The sequence below is a fragment of the Pogona vitticeps genome, chromosome 3 (genome assembly GCF_051106095.1).
Source record: "Pogona vitticeps strain Pit_001003342236 chromosome 3, PviZW2.1, whole genome shotgun sequence".
Taxonomy (NCBI): Eukaryota; Metazoa; Chordata; class Lepidosauria; order Squamata; family Agamidae; genus Pogona; species Pogona vitticeps.
Genome location: NC_135785.1, coordinates 49,761,060 through 49,786,710, shown reverse-complemented (window position 1 = coordinate 49,786,710; position 25,651 = coordinate 49,761,060). Strand labels below are relative to the sequence as shown.

Here is a 25,651-nt window from a genome sequence, read left to right as displayed (position 1 = left end):
TTTTCTGTAACTTTCCTTATCTCCCCTGCATTTTGTTTCCCGTCTCTTCTCTGCTATTTGTAAGGCCTCGTTGGACAGCCACTTTAGGATGGTTTTTGTTGCTGCCCCCTGTACAGTGTTACGGGCCTCTATCTATAGTTCTTCAGGCACTCTGTCTATCAAGTCTAGCTCCTTAAATCTGTTATTCAGTTCTACTGTGTATTCATAAGGGATTTGGTATAGATTATACCTGACTAGCCCAGTGGTTTTTCCTACTTCCTTTAGTTTAAGCTTCAGTTTTGCTATAAGAAGCTGATGATCAGACCTCCAGGTCTTGTTTTTGTTGACTGTATAGAGCTTATCCATCTTTGACTGTGGAGAACATAATCAATTTGATTTCGGTATTGCCCATCGGGTGATGTCCATGTGTAGAGTCGCCTCTTGTGTTGTTGGAAAAGAGTCCTGCTTCGTTTTGAACTCCAAAGCCAAATGTACCTGTTGTTCCTTTTATCTTTTGACTCCCTACTTTAGCATTCCAATCCCCTATAATGAGAAGAACATCTTTCTTTGGTGTTAGTTCTAGAAAGTGTTGTAAATCTTCATAAAATTGGTCAATTTCAGCCTCTTCAGCATCGGTGGTTGGTGCATAAACTTGGATTATTGTGATGCTGAAAGGTCTGCCTTGGATTCGTAATGAAATCATTTTACCATTTTAAAGATTTTCCCACTCTTTTGTTGACTGTGAGGTTTACTCCATTTCTTCTATGGGATTCTTGCTCACAGTAGTAGATATGATAATCATCTGAATTGAATTCTCCCATTCCTGTCTATTTTAGTTCACTGAAACCCAGGATGTCAATGTTTATTCTTGCCATCTCCTGTTTGACCAAATCCAGCTTACCAAGGTTCATAGATCTTACATTCCAGGTTGCTATGCAGTATTTTTCTTTGCAGCATCGGACTTTCCTTTCACTTCCAGGCACGTCCGCAGCTGAGCATCCTCTCAGCTTTGGCCCAGCCACTTCATTAGCTCTGGAGCTATTCGTCCTTGTCCTCCGCTCTTCCTCAGTAGCATGTTGGACACCGTATCTTTTAGCCTTTTGTTTCTGTCCATGGAGTTTTCTTGGCAAAGATACTGGAGTGGCTTGCCAGTTCCTGCTCCAAGTGGATCACGTTTAGTCAGAAGTCTCCGCTATGACCTGTCTGTCTCGGATGTCTCTGCACGGCATATCCCATAGCTTCTCTGAATTACTCAAGCCCCTTCACCATGACAAGGCAGAAATCCATGAAGAATCCTTCCCAGTCCATAGCTTTTCCACCAGGGAACCTTCTACTTTTTAAAATTATGAATCCTTTCAGATCAATTCAAGCATTTGATTGCTTGGATCAATGCTGAAAGGGAGAGCTAGGTATGCATGCATGCATACTCAGAGCATCTTCCCACTCTGGTTCTTAATTCATTAAATACCAATGAACAAAACAAACGGGGGGACACTTAAACTGGTCCGAATTCCCTGATAGCCACTTAAATCAAACAGGCCCCAATTCCCTGGTGTAATTTCACAGCAAGTCAATCCATGTTTTCCTTGTGTGCAGTTACACCCATAGAAGCAGGAGCTTTTAATTTTCAATAATCTGTTGCTCTCTGTTTTGTATAAATTTTGGATAAAATGGTAAATTATAATTTGTCACTAACTAGAAGCAGAACTCCCATGTGCTTAAAGTAAAGGTAAAGGTGACTAGGTGCAATGCTCATCCCCATTTCCATGCCATAGAGCCAGCGTTTCTCCAAATACAGTTTCCATGGTCACATGGCCAGCGTGACTAGACATGGAATGCCACCGCAGTGGTACCTGTTTATCTACTTCCATTTGCATGCTTTTGAACTGCTAGGTTGGCAGGAGCTGGGACAAGCGACGGAGGTGCACTCCGTCACGTGGATTCGATCTTACGACTGCTGGTCTTCTGAGCTTGCAGCACAGAGGCTTCTGCAGTTTAACCCACAGCGCCACCATGTCCCTGTGGTTAAAGGAGCATGCAAACAATAGTCAAATTTCCTCAGAATTTTTGGAGCAGTTATCTTGGAGGATTACCTGAAATATATGGAATGAATTGCAGTAATCTATTCTAGTATTCACAAGGGGAGAAACATGTTGATTTCTCTCTACAGCAGCGTATTGTTAAAACTGCTAAATCCAGGAGTTCTGTTATATCCAGGAAATAAGAATACCTCTGAGCTGTGAATCTCATCCTTTATTTATTTATTTATTCATTTGATTTAAAGTGGTGCCTTGAGTTGTGAACTTAATTCATTCCTGATGATGGTTGTAACTCAAGTTGGTCGTAACTCAAAGCACCATTTCCCATAGGAATACACTGAAAAGCGATTAATCTGTTCCGGCCGTTTTTTGATTGTATCTCAAGGCACTGGTTGTATCTCAATGCATTAGTTCCTATGGAAAAGCGGTTAATCCGTCCACTAGGGGGATACTTTTTTAAACCTAAAATGACCTCTAAGGTTAAAAAAAGGGCAGGAAAAGAGGTAGATAGGGAACAATGAAGAAAAGAGGGCTTTTTCCGGTTGTATCTCAAATCGCCAGTTGCATGTCAAAGCAAAATTTTGCGACCTGTGCTAGTTGTAACTCAAATTGGTTGCAAGTCAAGAAGGTTGTAAGTTGAGGCACCACTTATTGCCCCATTAGTTAAAAAACCACACTGGGCAGGTGACACAGGATTAAAGATTCACAAGTCATCAACACACAATAACACAAAATATGGTTAAAACAATGCAGCAAAGGAACAGACAATAATTATAACCATAAATTATAAATAATCATATGAAAAATCTATGTATATAAGTACATAAAATGTGAAGAATTCAGATTTAAAGATGACTAACTGGATAAACGTGCTTCTCATTGTCATGTCCCTGACTTTTTGCCTTGCTAAAACTGCATGGGGAAAAGGAAAGGACAAGACTATCAGGGGAAATTAATGTTGCCAAAAGAAATATCTCCTTTGTACCTCTCTATTTCTGTTACTGAAAATGGAGAGTCATGGAAAGCGCAAGGAACGTTCCTGTTTATTCAGGTTTTTTTTCTTGTAGCCATCTAGGTAGTGCAAAAAACAGCAGTTGAGAACATGGTGTTGTTTACATGTAGATAGCACTAAACAGATTTGCTTCCCTACCCATTCAAAATGATTTACCATTAAATACACAGGCTTAAATTCAATATGAAACTCGTAGAACCATTGGGATTTGGGGATATGGGGGGCTTCCTGCTGCAGCCCATTACGGCTTTAAAAAACATGTTCCAGAGGATCTCACAGTCCACCGCAGCAGGTTTTGGCATTATCTGTTAAGTCTGTGGTCCCCTCTCCCCAGATCCTATTCTTCTCTGAGTGAAAAGTCCAGCACTAAATACAGCCAAGTCTCATGTTCACTATGTATCCAGTTACTAGTTGTACCTCTTCATCTTACCAAGCTTAGCATGTGGCAATGACTACTATCAAACTCCAGTCAGGGAGCAGAACTCTGCCGGTGTTAACAATAATCCTGCCTGCATTTATTGTAGCACACCTGCAACACTCAAGAGTTCATTGACCAAATTGGTCTCACCTCTGAGCTTTAACAGAAAGTGTAATTGTGACCAGAACAAGTATTTCTCTAGGGAATTGAATCAGTGAATCATCTACCATTATTAACTCTGTTATATATGTAAGTTATTTACTTATATCCAGTCCATTAGTTACCTTAGACATAGTATTGTCACATATGAATGTCTGGTGAAAAGGGGAAATGAATTGAGTATCATCAGCAGCATGCCAATGACTCCAGATCCCATAACTACAGATTCATTTCCCCAGTGCTTTTGTGTGGGCATGAAAAGGATTGGAAATAAAAATGACTCTGGACGAAATGACTGAACATCTCAAATGTGGAGGAATACTTATCTCCCACTATCACCTTCAAGAATCTGTGGTCTGGAAAGATGCAGGACTATCACAAAGTAATGCCCCCAAATTGGAAAATACAGTCAATTGTATTAACCACCAAGAGGTGCAGGATAGTCAACAGGATCATGCTATCTGGCTGTCTAGCTTTGTTGAACCACTGGGGAAACCAGGGCAGGTTTTGTCCCCAGAAACACCTGGAAACTAGACTGAAATAGATCTAGGTGACCAGCTTGACAAGAACAACCTGAAGCTGTTTGCCGTTCCCCACTTATTTATCTTGTATAAAACTTACAATCAAAGATTAGCTTGCAAATTGCCAAATGATTCAAAGTGTATTATTTAGGAAGAGTCTCGCAGTCAGCTTATTTAAGGCAGCTAGAATATGCCCTTTGCTAAAATATGTGTCAACCAGTAAACTGACTATGCTGCTCAGATGCAAAGCTAGTACATCGCAGTAAACTTTTCTAAAATTACGTGTCTGTACTTCTGGACAAAATCAGCTGCAGGTCATGCATATAACTGTGGAGTTTGATGCCTTACTGACAAAATGAGATGATTATCATACCCACAACCTTATGGTAGATATTTCTCCATGGTTTGTTATTTCCTCAAAAGTATAACTCGGGGGTCCAAAGTCTAACACAACTAAGTACACTAAATGAAAGCATTAGGCTTAAGTATATGGAACTTGAGCTAGACTACTGCCTTTGTCCTTCACAAAGTCATTTAAATCTGATTTTAAAATACTTAGCCACACAGGACTATGAATAGTTTAAGACAAATGATAGAAATGTAACTGATGTTGTCACAAGTTAGCATTTAAAAACTCACAGATGGGTGTTCCCAAGAATTTATGAAGTTTTAAAACAGCAGTATTAAAAAAAGAAAAATATTTAAAAGGAAGGAAAATGTTAAATTGCAAAGTTTTGCCTATTCAAAAGCAAGTAAGTTCCAAACAGCTGCAAAATATCACGCTGTGCTACACCACTGTATTACATTTATGCCTTTTGGTGTTAAATTGATTTCTTCCAGCAGTAATTATTTGAAATTGAAGTTTTTGTGTTATGCATTTTCAGCCCTCTCTTTGTGACTTGGAAGACAGGCCGAGACAAACGACTTCGGGGCTGCATTGGAACTTTCTCTGCCATGAATCTTCACTCAGGACTCAGGGAATACACATTAACCAGGTATGGATATTATCAGTGGGGACATATATCCAGTTGGGGGCATGTTGTCACTCCGTGTCTTTTGTCACATGTATATCTTGCTACCTGGGGAGATTATCTTGAGTGTTTTCCAGAATGTAAGGAATTAATGCTTTTGCCAACCATCCTATATCATGTACTAAGGTCTCTACATAAATTGTGCACTGCATTCTTCTAATTTGGGACTGAAAAGTAATCTGCTAGAGAATGTAAAATAGCAACTCTTGGTAGCAATTATTAATTTACTAATTGCATTTATCCCCTGCCTTTTCTCCGGTGAACAAAGAGCCAATGGCAGTGGTGGAAATACATGCTCTGTGGGGAGGGTAGCTGTGTGGCAAGTAGCAATTAGTAGATTTCCAACTTTTGAGGTGGCTGGTTCCCTTGTATAAGAAGAAAGCCTTCTCATGGGCACTAACCTGGTGCGCTGAAAAATGAATTGAGACAAGGGAGGCAGAAAGGAGGCAAGGCTGGAAAGTTGCATGTGAAAGGCAGGGAAAGGGGAGAGCCAAAGTTGAAGGAATTCTTTGGTTTTCTTTCTGGGTAGGGAAGGAAACTGAAACTACAGAGGAAAATGATCAGGGTGCCAGTAACCTTTCTTTTGGCTGAGACCAAAAGGGTTCAAGTCTTGCCTCACTTGTTACAGCTTTATTTTCTACTGCATTTCTTGATACCTTGCCAAAATCCTGTTGCTGAACATAGTAAATTACAGCAGAGTATGCCTATTTCATCTATGGGGATTTGGTGAGGCCATTCCTCAGTAAGTTTCATTGGACGTAAAGTAAGTTACAATTAGATTAGACCCATTTGAATCAATTGAACTTACAGAGGAGTTGACTTGCCAAATTCCCACAGATTCAATGAAGGTATTGTAGTGCAATTTACTATGCTATGCAACAAGATTTGGGCCAGTGCATGAAGCTACAAATTGCCAGTAATAGGATTAAAAAGCTTAATACCACAAAAACTAGCCCAAAAATTTAATATTGATGTAAAAACCAGCAAAAGTTTAGATAAAAAATCCTTGAAGCATCCTGCCAACTGTGTAGGAAGTACCACACTGATTTATAAAGCTATAAGTAATTTGATCAGTATATATTTAGGAAATGGTTTATCTCATCCCAATTACAGCAGAAGCTTATTATATTGTTCTCTTTAAGTGTCTTGTTATTCTGAAGACTTTGCCATAACCATGGATAGAAATCTTCTTGCATGTTTCTGTTTTTAGTGTATCTGATGTTCTCTTTAGATTTTATTTGGTTTGAGTTTGTAGTGCTTGTAAAGCTAATGTTGTCCTAAGATGATGCTACTTGTCCAGAGACTTGGTGCTAAATGACTCAGTGAATGTAAGATGATGTTCAATTTAAACTTTTTGCAGAGCTTATTTTAGGTTATGTGTTCTGTTCTGTTCTAGCGCACTTAAGGACAGCAGATTTCCACCCCTGACCCGTGAGGAGCTGCCTAAACTTTTCTGCTCTGTTTCCCTCCTCACTAATTTTGAGGATGCCACTGACTATTTGGACTGGGAGGTGAGAACAGGTGCATTGGGCTCTGCATCCCTGTACCATACCATGTGGCTTAGATTAGTATAGGTTAATGTGTCTCCTTTTAAATATAAGGGTACATTGTTATGGGTTTAGAAAAATTAGGATAAAAAGAGGCTAAAGTGGTTGTAGTTAAATGCATGAAGAAATAATTGATAGGGTGCAATCCTGAACATAGACTCAACACAGTGCAAAAGATTGCATGCTAACAGTGGTATATGAAGAGAAAGGGTATATATTTTATAACTTGAAATAGCGAGGTTTGCCCAAAATCTAATTAATTGGATTTGCCTGAGAATGTTGTCTCTGTGGTCAGAATTGAATTGCAGTACATTATGGCTCTGTCTTGGGGAAAGATTTTGAAAGGTACAATAAATGCAAGAAATGGAAGTGAAGCAAAGGCTTCCTTAGAGGACTCATAGCCGCCCAGAATGGCCGACCAGACCAGATGGGCGGGATATAAATCAAATAAATAAATAAAATGAAATAAATTCTGCACAAGATTTTAAAAAATCTTTCAGTTGACCTTTTATTTCCATTGTTAGGTGGGAATCCATGGAATCAGAATTGAATTTATCAATGAGAAGGGTGTCAAACGCACAGCCACATACTTACCTGAAGTTGCTAAGGAACAAGGTAAGTTTGAAATGAGCTGGACATGCAGTCCTGAGCAAAAGTAGCTTAAGTGTAAGAATTTAAATTGTGGATTGGTTTATGCAGCTGCTGTAAAGCTCAAGACAGTAATAATCTGTGGCTGAATTATTCAGAAATCTGACCCTTTAAATGTTGAATTCTAGTTCCATATTCAGGCTGAAAGTCCATGGTCAGTAGGCTCATTGAATCACTGGGGATTTGGTGAGTCAACTTCCCTGTAACCTCCATCGATTCACTACTTGTTGTGATTTACTACTGGATTTCAGCTTCCGTGTGTAATGGTTTCCAAGACTGATCATGGTTTGAATGTTGCTTCTTTCATAACTGTCTCACAGTCTTGGAGTAAAAAAAAACATTGATAGAACCTTAAGATTTACCCTTCTGACTTTTTTCTTTTTCAACATTATGTGTGAGTTTCCTCTTCAAGCCTGCCCTGATCATGCAGACACAATGTCCAGTGTCCACCATCTCTCATCTCTGCTACAAACACAGCAGTTAAAGAATGCAGCAGTTGACACTGCTGATTGTACAAAACTTTTATTCCTCTATTCAAAGGCTCACATCTCATTTTTCTGGAAAAGAATAAAAAGACTAAAGTATAATTAATTAAATCATGTCTTTGACATAGTAATGTACTGCACCTTAATGGAAAACTTAGTTTGCCATACAGCAGTTATTCATTTTGAAGGTATATCTGACTTGATTCTTTTGTATACTTAAACTAAGATCAGTCTTTAACAATAGTAGGTGTTATGAAAGACTTGATTGGCCAAGTCTTTAAAGAAACATACATGGAAAAACTACAGGTCGAGTATTTAACAATTTTAGTTGATAACTTTAAGTTTCTTATTGACAATTATCAGATAATTAGTTTATCTGTATTTTGAGAAGCTATTCCTCTTTGTTTCAGTAAGCCTGTATTTATATCTCTGCCACTAATATTTTTGAACAGATTGGGATCAGATTCAAACAATAGACTCCTTGCTCAGGAAAGGTGGTTTTAAGGCTCCAATTACCAATGACTTTAGGAAAACTATTAAACTTACCAGGTAAATTACGTGATTTATTTACTACATATATTTTTTCAATTATTAAAATTATTTTTGGGTCTGTTGCTGATGGGAAAGCATATTTGTGGGGATTTCTTTCTACCAGGTGAGAGGTTTATGAGATTAGATTATGGTTTAGTGCTCCTAATTCTGTGGTTTTCTAGTCCTTCCTCTCTGCCTCCCATGTGTAAGTGTCAGAAATCTGGAATAACTATCCTGGAAAGCAGGTTGCATTGATTTAAAGCAAGGTAATTTAAATCTGTGGTTTAAATTGCCAATAAATGATTCATTAGCAACAAGGAAAAATGGATTAAATCATTGATTTAAATCAAGTTCCCTATTGCTCTGTCTTCATATATTTTCTAAACAATGATGAAAATCTAATTGTAAATTATATTTATTCACACATGGATACAGTATTATTTATACTGCTCCATCTTTCGACAGAGCCTTTGTCCCACTATATATATTTTTCACATTTCCTTTTTTTAGATGTAGAGTGAATGTCTTTAACATATACCCTTATAAACAGGACTGATGGCAGTTTGCAAGATAAATTTACAATCTTTTGTTTAGCAATGCTAGGATCAGGACTGCTGGTCACAATTTTTGACTATTAAAGGGTCTCCCCTCCCAAGGTCCTCAGAGCAAAAGGAAGCCCTAGGGAGCCTCTGAACATGGAATCAGGGGTGGGGGAGGATTGGAACCTTTCAATTTGATTAGTTATATCTGGTGATGGATCTGGTTTATGCCAGTATAACTTCATACAGCAGAATTTTGTTGTTGTGTGGTACATATAGGAAGATACAGTAGGAATCTGCACTGGACATTTTTGTTTTCTCTTTCTTCTAGTATTGCTGTTTTCTGCTTTAGGGTGCCTTGGTCAGCCTGACCTATGCAGAAACAAAACAGCAAATAAAAATGAAATGTCAATTACTGGTGGAAGGAACTACAGATGTAAAGTTTCTGAACATTCTGAAGCCATGAGAATTTTTATTTACCGCTGGGGGGGTAGGATGTTTACAGTTTTCAGAAACAGATATACCATATTTTTCGCTCCATACGACACACTTTTTCTTCCAAAAGGGGGGGGGAGTGTATGCGTCTTATGGAGCAAACGGGGGACACCCCGCCAGGAGGTCTTTGCTGGCTTGGAGGAAGCCGTCTGAGACCTCCTGGGGGTCCCCCGCCAATGCAAAGGCAAAAAGGCAGGGGAAAAGGACGGGAGATTTGGATCTCCCATTTTTTCTCCCTACTTTTTTGCCTTTGGAGGTCTGCAAGGGCTGCCTCCAATGTTGGGGGAAAGCCCTTGATCTCCTGTCCTTTTCCCCTGCCTTTTTGCCTTCGCGGCAGCGGGGAGCCCCCAGGGGGTCTCCAATGGCATCCTCCAAGCCATCAGAGACCTGTGGGTCCCCCACCGCCACGATTGGACCTCCCCCCCGGTCTCCAAGGGCTTTTCCCCAACATTGGAGGGAGTCCTTGCAGACCTCAAAAAGGCAGGGGAAAAGGACGGGAGATTTGAATCTCCCGTCCTTTCCCCCTGCCTTTTTGCCTTCGATGTATTGTATTTTTTGCTCCATAATTAAGTGTGTCTTATGGAGCGAAAAATACGGTATATGTCGTCTGTTTTTTTAGCAGTTATTTTAATGCTCTAACAACATAAAATGCATGACTTACAACTTACATAACATGTAACAGTATACTATTTAGGATATTTATGAGATGTGGAGAAAAGTCCTGTACATGTTTTTTAGATATCTGTTTAATGGAGCTGTACCTGATTAAACACGAGTATGATTGCAGCCTCAAAACTATAAATGTCTCAGTTCGGTGTAAGTGAAACTGCAGATGTACCTGGTGCAATGGAAGAAGCTGCAGATAGTTGCATCCTATCCTATCTAAGCCCGTGTACCTTAGTTGCTCCATTTGAAAAGAGAAATATATTGGCCAGAATCCCACTGGTGTTCATGTGTGGTTTGCATCAACAGCTGAAATGTCCTTTTTTAATAATTATTAAAAGTGCTGTAGCTCTGTCTTCCTCTTCTGATGAGCCTTATCAGACCTATATCTATATTAAGTTAGGAATATTTTCCCCATATGTAGAAACATGTGGACAGAGTTTCTAAATCTAAATTAGAGTGACACTGAGAAGGTGGGGAGGAGGATTTATGATGTTGAACTCATCTGACAATGCACCTGAAGACTGCGTTGTCAAGAGTTGTTAGACAAGGAAGTGCTACTAAAATGTATTAGGCCTATGCAATTTTTGGGTTACAAGTTAAGACTACTGGCACAAACAAATACATACCATAATGGCTGAGTCCAACATTACTGTAATACAATTAAAATATAATTTGAATGAATTTATATTGATACAGACTTGGATGGATGATTGCATCAACAAATGTTTGTATCAACAAGATTCTGAATATAGATCTGTATGAGTTTATTCTTTTGAGAAGTGTATTTTAAAAGGCTCATTGTTGTTGTTTTTCCAGATATCGCAGTGAGAAGGTGACAATCAGTTATGCAGAATACATGGCTTCTCGTCAGCATTGTTTTCAGAATGGCACTCTTCATGCCCCGCCCCTCTACAATCATTACTCCTGACACAAGACTGCATGACCAGTCCCGGCCCCCAGCTGCCACTAACAGCTACGACATCATTGGGGCAGATGCCTCCTCCTCCTGGTCCAGTTACTTCTATTACTGCACCATTTTATGATGCTAGCTTCCGTTGCCAAGTCTGCCTTCCAGCTAACTGAAAGGTGGGGGCTACCAGTGAGTGCAACTGAACAACAGGGGTCAGAGCCTTAACTCCTTCCTTCAGAATGAGATTTGATCAGATTTGATGCTCCAAGAATAACAGTTGCAGTTGGATAGAGAGAACCTAAAGGAATAGCAGTATCACTTCAGATTGCTCTGTGTGCTAGATTGCACTGTGTTCATTTGAATTGTTATTTATAATAGCCCCCTTGATCAAGTAGGAGAGTTCTCCTGGCAGTCTGGGCAACGGAGTCCAACAAAAATTTAGGTTATTTTTAATTTTTCTTAACCTCTGATATTTATCTACCATGAGCTGATGCATCCTCTGAAATTCTGGGCAAACAGATGACATGATCTGTTAGGACAGTACACCTGCAGGGACTCCTCCTTGCAAAAGATGGCAATCAAATATTTGAAAGGGAAAACATTTTTTTCTGCTGATAAAAGCATTGCTTGCACATATCCAAGAGATTTTAGTTCTCACATCTAGTTCCTCTTGTTTTTGACATGTAAGGAAAGTAACCTTTAGATAGGAAAATAATGTATGAATGAAGTTAAAGTGTGGGTTGTATAGGAGCAGCACAAGTTTCCTTATCTTCCAAGGTTATAATCTTCTTTGCATTTCTTCTGGGTGTCTTACTTAAAATACAAGTAACATAGTCTGTTCCCAGACTGGGACAGATCTGTTCCCCACAAGCCATCTTTAATAAAGTAATAAAAAGGGTGTGAAACTCGTTTATAGGGAATGCTCTGTGTAACCTGTGATTTTTAACACAGTAGTTTTCTCTAGTGTGACCCTAATATGTGGGTAAATAAACACACAGCAAATTTTAGCTTTAAGCAGTTATCTAATACAGGTGTAATTGTTACACTGATGCTGTAGCAGCCATTAATACATATAATTGGAAGTAAGTCAAACTGACTTAAATCGAAATTGCTTCCAGATAAGTGTACTTAGATTAGGAACCCGAGGGATCTTTTTCTAACCCCCACCCAACAAAAGAAACTGGTCTAGATCTTCACTCAACTCTCCTGTGGAATTTGGTATTCTCTTCCCCATTGCTCTAGTCCCTAAATATACTGAATAGTAAGTAGTAAAGCTTCCTTTTCATTCCACCATCCTCATTCTGCTGTATGAGTCACTAAATGATATAATAGGAGGCAGTATGATGACTCTTAAATGTATCTACAGAAATATAAAATGGAAAGGCCAGACTTCTGAAAACCTTGGTAATCAGCTTCACAGGAAAAAAGGTCCAGGTGAAGAGCACCTTACTATACCTGGTATAATAAGAATTCCATACCCTAAATGCAGTACATGTAACAATAGTGTATTTCATAAATGGCTTGTTAAAAGCCGGAAATTATCTGTGAATCATCTTTTTCTATAAATTTCTGTGAATGGGTTTTTCACTAGTGGAAGAAGGAATAAATACCTTCTGTTGTTTTGAGCACAGCCTCATAAATAGGTATAAAAGAGCAGTATTTAAGAGTATCTGGCTTAGGAGTACCAAGAAAAACTGCTGGCTGAAAGATGGGGAATCTGTATAATTTTCCCTGCACAGCAAAGCTATTCAGAGTCCAGAATGCATCCACATTTCATATTTCTCTACCACATATTTTAAAAAAAAACTATTGCAGTTTTGCTTGTCATTGAATACATCTCTAGATGTGAGGAGGGAAGAAGCTCGTGTTACTGATATGTGCAGTGCTGTCCCAGCTTTTGGTTTTGTATTGGATCTTTTTTCCCTTTCTAATGATAATGAAATGTGTTAGATATGAAGGGAGCGTTTCACGATTTCCTACTCCTGAGAATAAATCAGCTTGCTTACCAATGGGGGTGATTTGTAGTTACTGTTCCAGTTGCCCTGAACCTGTGGGAGATTGTTCAGGGGAGAGGAGAGTTCAGTTCTGCTCATGCCATCCATCTCTGCTCTCAGACAGTATTGAAACATAGGGCTACACTAATTACTGTTCAAATGTTCTATGTTAGAATCTAAATTGTAAAGATTTTTTAAAAAGCAAAAAGGGAAAAAATGGTGCTAAACTTTCACCCCTGAGCACATTCGGTGAGACTGGTCATGCAGGCATATAGTGCCGGGCTATTCAATCTTGCTTTTTTTAAAAAACAAAAAGTTTGCTCTGTTATGTGTCTTCAGCAGTGTATAGTGTTAATTAGTCTTCATTTTAATGGGTGGGGGGAGATTAAGATCCAAGTGGGGGCCTTAATTGCCATTTTAAAGAACAGACTTCTAGGAGTAACTTGACCTACTTAGTTTAATATTACTTTTCCACTGAAGTATGGTAACTTGGTTTTGAAAGTAGAGGTGGTCTCATTTCCTGCCCGTTTCCATCTAGCCACTTCGTTTGTTTAAATGTAAATGCTTCTGTTAAAGGTTGGATTGTGGTGTTTTCTTGTAGTCAGTGGAATACAAGCAGGCCACGAAGCACAAAACAGTCCTCTCAGAAATGGCTACGTTCAGCATTGCTCTGTTATGGAGTTTGAGTATAGTATAGCAGAATAAGTGTGTAAGTTGTGTCATTCCTGCAAAAAGGGATGGGGATGAGGAAAGGCTGTCCTCAGAAGGAAAACTTTTGTCTGATACGTAGCGATGATGTGCCCAAACTAACAGACATTGGAAAGATGCAAAAACCAACAAAATAGTCAAAAGAGAACTTGGCTTAGAGTCGGTTGTATTTTTCAGCTGATAAGTGTATAATCTGATTGCCTAAAGATCTTAGCAATAGCCTTCTGATCTGACTGGAAACTGGCTCATCCTTAGCTACAAGCAAGTGCCTTTTGGTCTAGATGGATTCTTTTCAAGACACTGTGGTTGGGAATCTACCTGGCTGCAACTATGAATCTTTAAGAGGGTGTATGGCTGGATGTTTTGTTTTTTCGTCATTGTCTCCCCACCCCAACTCCCATCCATTACAGCTGAGACCGTCTTTGATCACTGGAGGCTCACTGTTCTGAACATTTTCCTTTCAGGATTTTCTGTTTTCCTAATAACACATAGATGATATCAGCAGATGCATTTCAGCCAGAAAGATATTAAAGTCACAATATCACATTGTCAAGTAACTGCATCTGATGATTAATGGCAAAACAGTATGTAAATCTTAACCACCATTTGGCACATAATTATGTTCCCTAATTCATTCTTTCCAGTCTTCACTGAGTACCGTTTTATGTTTTCCAGCACAAAAATAATTAATATTTTGGTTAAATTAAGCTGCTCCTTTTAAAACAAGGAACCTCTTTTGACCTTCAGTGCAGAGATGTCAGACCAATTCTTTGTTTTTACACTTGGTTGCCTCCTAACTATATAATAACTTCTGAGTGTAAATCATTGAACTTTACCCTCTAATGAAGTATTGTAGAAAATAAATTGTAATGGATACATTTGTATCTTGTCCCTTTTTTATTGCTCTCTTCTTATCAGGTTTGATTTTTCACATTGACATTCTTTTTTGAAATCTATAACAATCCATTTGGTGTGGTATTTTAAAATTTTAAAATGGCAAACTGAAATTTAAAGCAAGTAGGATGATAGAATAAGCATGAAATGGGGGGTGTCTTTATCAAAATTCCTTATCAGAAAATAAAGTCTCAGAAAGAAAAATATTGGACAAAAATTTAATTCTTTGTGTTTCTGTGCTTGGGCTACTTTGTTTCCTGACTGATATAGAACACTGAATATTACATCACTCATTTTAAATGTGATAAAAGCTGATACAGCTCAGGGAGTTGGAAATCTTGGCGGCCAAGCCAGGAACTAGGAGTTCAAATCCCCACTGGGCCTAGGGCTACCTGAAATCACCAGGCATGTGTGTGGGTAATGGGGTTATGTGCCCTACCATCTGTGTAATCCACCATCTCAACATGCCATCAGGAGAAGGGAGTAGAAAACCACTTTTGTTTCACATCTAGAAATCACACTAAGTTAGAATGAACCTGATGACACATAATAATAAATGTGATATTCTTCCACTGTAGAACTGAGTTTGACTTTTAGATTTCTAATCAGAGGAACACTGGAGGACATGCTTGTGAACTCACATTACAATTTGACACACACCAGCTTATAGCAGAAATTAAACCCATGGATACATTATTCATATGAGTGAAGCACAATGGCCCTTGGCCAATTTCAGGGATTCTGCAAAAGGAGAGTGATAATATTTTAAATGTATGATAAAAATCATCCTGGATCCATCTTCCTTATATATTTAGTCTATTGATTCTAAGTAGGCCATATTTTAAAGTTCTATTTTAGGAAAACTTATAAGCAAGTCTTATGATTTACAACTTAATGTTTTTCATTATTGCTCAATTACGTGTATAGATACTAAACATTACCAAACTACATCTGCATGGGTTCTTGTCATGCTTCCTACAACTAGGAAAGTATAATTTTCTCAACACAGGATTATTACAGCTACATGCAACTAAATATGAGATCATACAGATTTTGCAATCATAACCACACATACCAGATGAATCTTATTCCTACTAAATTAACTGGGCTCTTGGACGCTGCTTAATACTGTGCTGTTAAAAAAGTGTGAAAAAGAAGTTTTTCCTCAGCAAGGTGCATGGTTTCCTGTAGTAAACGTTGGATGATTTTCATCTGGATACAGTGAAAATCTGAAGGTCTTTCTCTTGTGTCTGATAAATTCTGGGAACAGCCGGTAAAAGAAAAGATGAATTAGAGCAGTGCTTTTCTTTCTCTGCCCAGCCCACTACAAAACCTGTAGTGCCCAGCGTCATCCCAGGAGATTGAGAAAGGCTGGTTAGGATAACAGTTTTGCCAATGTCGTGTCCTCTGTTTGAGTTTGCTAGAACCACCATTGCCTGCTGCTTTGTTGTGGGCTCAGATCTCTGGCCACCAGATCTGGTGAGGAAGAGGATTGAACCATATTGCAGGGAGCTCTGAGTGAATTATTTGAGCAGAAAGCCTGGAAGAGACAGACACAAACCTGTATGCTCTGTTCCCCAACTTTCTTTCACATAGGTTTTTTAAATTATTACTATGAAGACATATTTGACCAGCCAGTTCTAAATGTTTTACTGCCTGAAACTGAGTCTATATCCACAGAACTCCACTATCCTTCATAGGAGGAAGAACCCTGTTTTCACCTTTACTGCACCTTGAAAGAGATATGCCACTTAAAGCCGTTTGCTTCATCTTCCTGTATGACAGCTGGCGTGAAGGGAATAACTCTCCCTGATATCTGATACAGTATTGCCTAGGAATATCGCCTAAGAATATCAGCTCTATAGGGTTTCACCCACTTAGCTTTCATCAATACAGAATACGATCTATCAACACCAGTGAACTTCCTAGGATACCAAATCTGCAGGTACTTTGACATTCAGATACGATCCCTTCTGTCTGTAATAACCCTTAGCGAGCCAATTCTGTTAAGGAAAAGCAACTTAGGGAAACAGTGATGTATCTTAAATAATAGTACATATAGAGAAGTCACTTTTGGATACTACAGTTCCCAGAATCCCATGGGCGGCTAATCAGAAATGTCGTTCGAAAATTATTTTCCCAAGTTCCTTACCTGCAGAATTAGTCCATGCTATATGAGAATTTAAAATTAACCGTCTTTAGGGCTAATTAATTGTCCAAAGGATTTATATTCAACTATAGCGACCCTGAGAAACAACAGGCCTACCTTACATAAGATGTACTAACAGGAAACAGCTCACACCCGTGTTTCGCTACAGCCCGGCCTGCACCCACTGCGCTGCGAGTAGACCCCCCTAAAGTCAATGGAACGCACACTTGCGTAGCCACTGAAAGAATTGCAAAGCTTTAGGCCAGTGGTTCCTAACCTTGGGTAACCCAGGTGTTTTTTGGACTGCAATTCCCAGAAGCCTTTACCACCAGCTGTGCTGGCTGGGGTTTCTGGGAATTGCAGTCCAAGAACACCTGGGTTAAGGCTGCAATTCTTTTGTTTTGCCCCCCCTTTCATTCCCGCCCCCCCCCCAAGTAGTTTTCACTGGCCCGGTGGTGGAAGCCTCAGAACACTTGCGAAGGAGCCCCTCTTAACACAACGTTGTTTCCTCTCTGCACCTCCCGCCGTCAACCAACAGTTCTGCCGGGCTTCCCCGCCCCAATCCCCGCTCCGGAAAGCCAGCCCCGGGGGGGGGGGAGCGAGGCAGCTCCTCCCTCCCTCCCGAGGGCGTTTCGTCCCTCGTTTCCGGAGTTGTGCGCGGCCATGGCGGTCGGAGGCGCCGATGCGAAGGCGGTGGACGTGGAAGAGGATGCTTCTCAACTTGTCTTTCCCAAAGGTGAGCCGCTGGATTTGGGAGACGGTTGGGCTGGGCTGGCCTTGATAGGAAAAGCGACGCGGCCTCAGGAAAGCAGGACCCGAAGGCAATAGCAGCGCCCTGTGCATGCCTCAGCAACTGGTTTTGAGAGATCCCTGTTGCAGATGGTTGTGGAGAGGGAGGTACAGGTAATTTTAGATGCCTGTCCACCCTCACCCTGAGTAGTCCACGTTTTAGATAATACACACGAATGATTTGGTGCTTAACTCCCCGGGACTAGATGTCTTGTACCAACCACAGAACACGGTTTATGTCCCCCTGGCTACAACAACGTGCATGTCGGGCTTTTCACAAGCACTAGACTAGTTTCTGTCCTGTGTGTAGCTTGAAGTGATCCCAGTCATTCACACAAACATGGTTATCTGAAGGACTGCATTTCCCAATATGAATCTGCTTGGATCTTAAAGAGTGGCAAGAGAGGCACATGTGGTGAGGAACCTGAGAGGTAGCTTTTCCAGTCACTGCTCCCAGACTATGGTCCTCTCTTCTCAGGAAGACTAAGGTGGCCCTCTCCCTGTTATCTTTTCAGTAGCAGGTAAAGACATTTTTATTTAGATAGTCGTTTGCCCACTGGTGTGACAGATGAGGAAGGACCTTTCCAAGATGTTTGAGTGTTGTGCTGCTTTTTTTTTTTGGCTGTGTTTTTGTAACCCTCTGGGTTTTAGTTTGTTTGGAGGGTGTTTTTTCTTTTTATTTATTTATTTTGTTTGTTTTTAAGATTCATATAGCCTTAGGTCCTGTGAGGGAAAATATTTATATTTTAAATATTTGTAATCCACTTCTCTCCTTAAAAAGGACCCAATTTTTATTTTATTTATTTTATTGACCTTATATGCTGCCCATTTAGACATAGTCTGCTCTGGGCAGCTCACAAAACGAGGGGGCCAGACGAATCTTGGGGGGGGGAGAGCTTGTTCCAGAGCCTGGGAGCCACTGCCGAGAAGGCCCAGTGTCTTGTTTTTCTTTCCGGGCCTCCCTCTGCGTTAGGCTCCTCAGTCGCCCCTCCTGGCTAGATCAGGTGATACGAGTAGATCTAGGTGGGAGGAGGCGTTCCGCCAAGGATTGAGGTCCTAAACCGTTTAAACGGACCCAAGGTTTAAACCGACCCAAGATGGCTTACAACAATTAAAAGACAGTAATGAGTATATAATACTAAAAGGATCAATGAATACAACACACACAAATAAGCAACACCTAGACACATTCAATGCAGTAAGGTCAAGGTTCCCTCTAAGCTACATCCGTTCGTAACTCTGCCTCTCTCTGTTCAGCAATCATGTTCAACCCCTTTGGTTCCAATCTTGACAGAACCCTGTGTGCGCAGGGCGGCGGAGTCGCACATGCACGCACGCAGGGGTGAAGTTGTACGTGCAAGAGGCAGAGCCCCGGGCTGAAGATTAGAGGCTACGTTGAGTAAAGTACAACAATCCATTTTAAAAATCCCTCTTGGCAGCCATTCACTCAGGGAAAGCCTGTCTGAAGAGAAAGATCTTTGTCTGCTTGTGGAAGGACAGCAAAGATGGGGCCAGTCTAGTCTCCTGTGACAGGGAGTTCCAGAGTTCGGGAGCAATGACAGAGAAGGTCCACTCTCATGTCCCCACCAAATGCACCTGTGAAGGTGGCAGGACTCAGAGGAAAGCCTCTCCTGATGGTTTTAACACTTGAATAGGCTCATAAAGGGAAGTGCAGGCTTTGAGATATCTTGGCCCCAAGCCATTTAGGGCTTTATAGGTTACAACCCTTTTGTTTCTGATCATGGGGCGTTCTTGGCAAAGATACTGGAGTGGCTTGCCATTTCCTACTCCAGGTGGATTGCGTTTAGTCGGAACTCTCCACTATGTCCTGTCCGTCTTGGGTGTCCCTGCACGGCATAGCCCATAGCTTCTCTGAGTTACTCAAGCCCCTTCGCCACGACAAGGCAGCAATCCATGAACCTGTCAAGAGAATAAGCTGGTCATCACAAACACTCTTTTCCAACAACACAAGAGGCGACTCTATACATGGAAATCACCAGATGGGCAATATCGAAATCAGATTGATTATATTCTCTGCAGCCAAAGATGGAGAAGCTCTATACAGTCAGCAAAAACAAGACCTGGAGCTGACTGCGGTTCTGATCATCAGCTTCTCATAGCAAAATTCAAGCTTAGACTGAAGAGAGTAGGAAAAACCACTGGGCCACTCAGGTATAATCTAAACCAAATCCCTTATGAATACACAGTGGAAGTAAAGAACAGATTTAAGGAAATAGATTTGGTGGACAGAGTGCCTGAAGAACTTTGGATAGAGGCTCGTAACATTGTCCAGGAGGCAGCAATGAAAATCATCCCAAAGAAAAGGAAATGCAAGAAAGCAAAATGGCTGTCCAACGAGGCCTTAGAAATAGCAGAGAGGAGAAGGGAAGCAAAATGCAAGGGAGATAGGGAAAGTTACAGAAAACTGAATGCAGACTTCCAAAGAATAGCAAGGAGAGACAAGAGGGCCTTCTTAAATGAACAGTGCAAAGAAATAGAGGAAGATAACAGAAAAGGAAAGACCAGAGATCTGTTCAGGAAAATTGGAGATACTAGAGGAACATTTTGCGCAAAGATGAGCATGATAAAAGACAAAAATGGGAGGGACCTAACAGAAGCAGAAGACGTCAAGAAGAGGTGGCAAGAATACACAGAGGAATTATATCAGAAAGATTTGGATATCCCGGACAACCCAGACAATGTAGTTGCTGACCTTGAGCCAGACATCCTGGAGAGTGAAGTCAAGTGGGCCTTAGAAAACCTGGCTAACAACAAGGCCAGTGGAGGTGATGGCATTCCAGTTGAACTATTTAAAATCTTGAAAGATGATGCTGTTAAGGTGCTACATTCAATATGCCAGCAAGTTTGGAAAACTCAACAGTGGCCAGAGGATTGGAAAAGATCAGTCTACATCCCTATCCCAAAGAAAGGCAGTGCCAAAGAATGCTCCAACTACCGTACAATTGCACTCATTTCACACGCTAGCAAGGTTATGCTCAAAATCCTCCAAGGTAGGCTTCAGCAGTATGTGGACCGAGAACTCCCAGAAGTACAAGCTGGATTCCGAAGAGGCAGAGGAACTCGAGACCAAATTGCTAACTTGCGCTGGATTATGGAGAAAGCCAGAGAGTTCCAGAAAAATATCTACTTCTGCTTCATTGACTATGCGAAAGCCTTTGACTGTGTGGACCACAGCAAACTATGGCAAGTTCTTAAAGAAATGGGAGTGCCTGACCACTTTGTCTGTCTCCTGAGAAACCTATATGTGGGACAGGAAGCAACAGTCAGAACTGGTCATGGAACAACTGAGTGGTTCAAAATTGGGAAAGGAGTACGGCAAGGCTGTATATTGTCCCCCAGCTTATTTAACTTATATGCAGTATACATCATGCGGAAGGCTGGACTGGAAGAAACCCAAGCCGGAATTAAGATTGCCGGAAGAAATATCAACAACCTCCGATATGCAGATGATACCACTCTGATGGCAGAAAGTGAGGAGGAATTAAAGAACCTTGTCATGAGAGTGAAAGAGGAGAGTGCAAAAAACGGTCTGAAACTCAACATCAAAAAAACTAAGATCATGGCCACTGGTCCCATCACCTCCTGGGAAATAGAAGGGGAAGATATGGAGGCAGTGTCAGATTTTATCTTCCTGGGCTCCATGATCACTGCAGATGGAGACAGCAGCCCTGAAATTAAAAGACGCCTTCTTCTTGGGAGGAAAGCGATGACAAATCTTGACAGCATCTTGAAAAGCAGAGACATCACCTTGCCAACAAAAGTCCGAATAGTCAAAGCTATGGTTTTTCCTGTCGTGATGTATGGAAGTGAGAGCTGGACCATAAAGAAAGCAGACCGCCGAAGAATTGATGCCTTTGAATTGTGGTGCTGGAGGAGGCTCTTGAGAATCCCCTGGACTGCAAGGAGAACAAACCTATCAGTTCTAAAGGAAATCAACCCTGAGTGCTCACTGGAAGGAGAGATCCTGAAGCTGAGGCTCCAGTACTTTGGCCATCTCATGAGAAGAAAAGAGTCCTTGGAAAAAACCCTGATGTTAGGAAGGTGTGACGGCAAGAAGAGAAGGGGACGACCGAGGATGAGATGGCTGGACAGTGTCTGCGAAGCAACCAACATGAACCTGACACAACTCCGGGAGGCAGTAGAAGACAGGAGGGCCTGGCGTGCTCTGGTCCATGGGGTCAGGAAAGTCGGACACGACTAAACGACTAAACACACACACACAGGTTAGAACCATCACTTATAATAATATTTAAAAATTAAGGTTTTGTCTCCATGTAAAACATCAACTAGTTATGAAATAATTAGGTTGACTGCAGTGTGATATTTCAAATTCTGTGGCTTAATTGATTGAGGATCATAGTTTCATTGCCCAAAGCCAGCAATAATATTAAAACAGGAGTATATATTTAATAAAAACATTCATTTAGTCACCATGTTTTAAAAATATGCCTCTTTCAAAGTTAATCATATCCCATTTTGCTGTATAAATTGGAAGAGGATTAAATTAGAATTGTTCACTTGATGTCCCCTTTTTTGAGCTAGATTTTTGTTGCTTTTTATATGGGAGAGTATTCAGAACTAATATTACTCACAGTCTAACATGTTTCCAACATGTTGCTGCTTCATTTTGCTGAGGCTCACAGTAATTCCCATAGACATGTGAACTTCTGTTGCTTTTGAACTCTATACTGTATTTCATCCACCTTTACTTGCAGAATTTGAGACTGCCGAAACCCTTCTAAATTCAGAAGTGCATATGCTTCTTGAACATCGGAAACAGCAAAATGAGAGTGCAGAAGACGAGCAGGAACTCTCTGAAGTTTTCATGAAGACTTTGAACTATACTGCTCGCTTCAGCCGTTTCAAAAACCGGGAGACAATTGCAAGTGTACGCAGGTGAGTAATAATATTTTCCTTTGGCTCATGCAGAAATTGATACAAATGGGTACAGTTCTGCTGACCTGAACAAAGAAACAACCTTGTGGTTGTAGTGGGTTTTTCGGACTGTTTGGCCCTTGTGGGAAAACCCCACAACAACCATTGGATCCCGGCCATGAAAGCCTTCAAGAGCACAAACAACCTTGTGTTTAAATAGATTTGTTTTCGCTTTAAGATGGGTTTGTGTTATAGAATTACCGTACTTTAGTTTACAATTGTAATGAAATATAGAAGGTGTAGAGCAGGCGAATAGATATGACATCTGATGGATCATCTTGGCCCTGTATGGATCCATTTCTGTGGTGCCAAAACTAAAGGGTTGGGGGGGATCATGCCAGCTTTCTGAGTTTTGAGAAAGCCTCATGCTTCTTTGGTTCTCCTTTTCCATCATCTAACACTATTTGAGTGAAAAATTCAGTGAATAATTTAAAATGAAAAATAAATAGAAATTTGGATAAAAATATTTCAAATCTATTTCATGGTATAGAATTTGAAAATAGGAAAATGTTTACCCTGGTAACATTTTTATTTTAGAAAATTGTTATTTGTTTATTTATTTATTTAACTTATATGCTGCCCACACTACCCAAAGGTCTCTGGGCGGCTTGCAACAATTTAAATACAGTAAAAAGATAAAACAATAAAACACAATTATATTATGAAAATTTCCCAGAGCCATGCCCCCTTTGGAATTTCTTTATACCACATGTGTGTGTGCACAGATTAGTTTGGGAACCAGTGGTCTTTTTAATTCTATAAAAATCTGCTGACTGTGCATTTCAGTTTTTCTCTTCTGATTTTGTTGTGCCCCTATTGCTTCTTCATGGGCAAAGAAACCTCTTCATCCGGAGACCCTCCTGTACCTTTAAGGGAAAGTCTTAATGTCTGAGTTTTCTAGAGACTCTTTTCTTGACTTGCAAGGAGAACAAAGTGGAGAGAGTATCTAAGAAGTACATTAGCAACCAATGCAACACCATGGATGGGTTGTAAGTTAGGAGCAGGAAGGAGTAAGATGGAGGGAACAGTGCCATTTTTATTGTAGTGGGTGAAATTCCACACTGATTGAATATGCATATTTGTTTTTCCCTGCAGTTTGCTGCTGCAGAAGAAGCTCCATAAATTTGAATTGGCATGTTTAGCTAATCTGTGTCCTGAGACAGCTGAGGAGGCCAAAGCTTTAATTCCCAGGTGAGTTACCTTAAATCAAAGGATTCCTGCAATCGCCCAAAAGGGTCCTGAACACCAGTAAAATCACAATACTATCAATATCCACCTGTGGTTTTATAATTGGATTTAGAATTGGTAGTCCATTCCATTCACTGATCTGTTACTGTCAAATATTTTTTTAAAAGCCATGATGCATAAAGAACTGGTCTACTAATTACTTTGCACAATTGCTGTTTCATTGCTTTATTTCTGCTTTATTTGATTATTTATTTATTTTATTTATATATACCCCGCCTATCTGGTCATTTTGACCACTAAAAACATTAGGAAATGTTTTTAGACTGACATTGTATTCTAGGCCAAACAAAGAGCAAGGCATCTAATTTTTAGGAACCTTATCTAATATCTGCTACATGTAAATTATTTGAATACATTCAGGTGATTTAGGTAGTTTGAATGATTGGAAGCATGCTCTTTACTGTCATAGTTATCTTCTGGTTTATTCAAGGCATAGTACGCTATTGCATCCCAATTGACAGACATTGCGTGAGCTCTCCAAACATATGAGTGGTTTACATTTAATGTTTGGAAGGCTTGTTTAGACCATAATCTGATACTTTGGATTTAATAGCATACTGTAATAGCCTAAGATGTATTGAGTTACAGGTAATTGGAAAGAACATGCAAAAATGTGGCTCATTCATTTCCTGATCTTCTAAATGCAGCTACTGTTAAAATGTGCAGCTCTTTTTTTTGAGTAAATGTGTAGTGTGCCATCAAGCCATTTTTAACTTGTGGCAACCTTAGTAGGGTTTTGATGTATGTAAGATGTTCGAGTGAATCCCCAGTGTCTTTGCTTCATCAAGCATTTGAACGAAGGTCCAAAATAATTATTTATTTATTTTATTTATATCCCGCCTATCTAGCCGGTTAAGACCACTCTAGGTGGCTAAAATCCTAGACTGTCACTCTGTACAGTACAGAGCACTGTCTTTATTAAATACAGAATCCCAAATAAAGTAGGATTAGTCTGATTTTTTGTGATATTGGGAGGAAGGAAGCATACCACAGTTTAGGGGTAGTCTCTTCATGACTGTGGGCTTTGAGTATAGGCTTGAAATTGTCTTTTTTGGAAACCATGACTGTTACCACTTTAATATTAACTGTGTATTCTTCTCTCAGCTTAGAGGGTCGGTTTGAAGATGAAGAGTTGCAGCAAATTCTTGATGACATTCAGACCAAACGAAGTTTTCAATATTAGAAGAAACAGCTAGACTTTGCTGTAGTCTGAACAGTGGTTTGGGGGAACACATTTTTCCCATGTATCCCTGGGGCAATAATAGCTTTCTTTTAATAGCGAAAGAAGCTGTTGCAGGATCATACAATCATGTTCTGCCAAGGACATGTTTTTTAAAAAAATCTGTCAAACATTGACGAAGTTGGAAATACTGATGTGTATGAGGCACAGAACTTTGGACATCTGCTGTGGCTAGTTTAATATTCCAAACTTTGTCTTTATCCTGGATGTATGCAGAATGTTTTGGAGGTCAGAAAGACTATTCCCCGTTTGAACATAGGCTGGCTGAGGCGTTAATCTTTATTCATGTAACCTTATGAACATTGTAATATTAGGGTTGAATTGAATTCATTTTGTTTATTTTCTTTATGTATTAGATTAAGAATGTTCTTGTTCAGTCATAATTTTGTTCAATTATTTTGCATAAATTAAAGTACATTGTTTTGGTTGCCTATGGTTTGTCAATATTTTTATTTACTCTTTATTACAAAATTCCAGTTCACACTTTACCAGGATGTAGGGAAAACACTGGTAGCAATGGGAAGAAACTTCCTGGATTACTAAATACCTCAAATATTTTTGCTATATTGATGGGTTCATCCAGCCACCTAAATTTATGTATGTTTGGGAAAGAAAATAATTTGTATTTTTGACAGTGCAACTGGAAACTGATTGTATTATTGAAAGGTCAAGCTGAAAGTACAAACTTCCCTA

At 39.9% G+C, this 25,651-nt stretch overlaps 2 protein-coding genes and 1 non-coding gene across 4 annotated transcripts in view; 2 read left to right on the top strand and 1 right to left on the bottom strand.

Moving 5' to 3' along the window:
* AMMECR1L (AMMECR1 like) overlaps positions 1 to 14,558 on the top strand; it is a 37,087-nt gene extending 22,529 nt beyond the window's left edge. For both annotated transcript variants that reach the window (XM_020787500.3, XM_072995760.2), the window contains exons 4-8: positions 5,013 to 5,123; positions 6,556 to 6,670; positions 7,231 to 7,321; positions 8,292 to 8,388; positions 10,887 to 14,558. In XM_020787500.3, the coding sequence (XP_020643159.1) occupies positions 5,013 to 5,123; positions 6,556 to 6,670; positions 7,231 to 7,321; positions 8,292 to 8,388; positions 10,887 to 10,998 (526 nt within the window). In that variant the 3' untranslated portion in view covers positions 10,999 to 14,558. The remainder of the gene's footprint in view (positions 1 to 5,012; positions 5,124 to 6,555; positions 6,671 to 7,230; positions 7,322 to 8,291; positions 8,389 to 10,886) is intronic.
* Positions 3,469 to 3,624, bottom strand: LOC140706257 (small nucleolar RNA SNORA62/SNORA6 family). The gene has a single exon (XR_012085897.2). It is a non-coding gene; the product is annotated as a small nucleolar RNA SNORA62/SNORA6 family (small nucleolar RNA).
* Positions 14,559 to 17,193: 2,635 nt separating the features above from the next.
* Positions 17,194 to 25,389, top strand: POLR2D (RNA polymerase II subunit D). Its single transcript, XM_020787447.3, has 4 exons — positions 17,194 to 17,461; positions 22,251 to 22,431; positions 23,566 to 23,661; positions 24,823 to 25,389. Exons 1-4 carry the CDS (start codon positions 17,389 to 17,391, stop codon positions 24,899 to 24,901), a joined length of 429 nt encoding a protein of 142 aa, XP_020643106.1. The 5' UTR covers positions 17,194 to 17,388; the 3' UTR covers positions 24,902 to 25,389.
* The last annotated feature ends 262 nt before the right edge of the window (positions 25,390 to 25,651 follow it).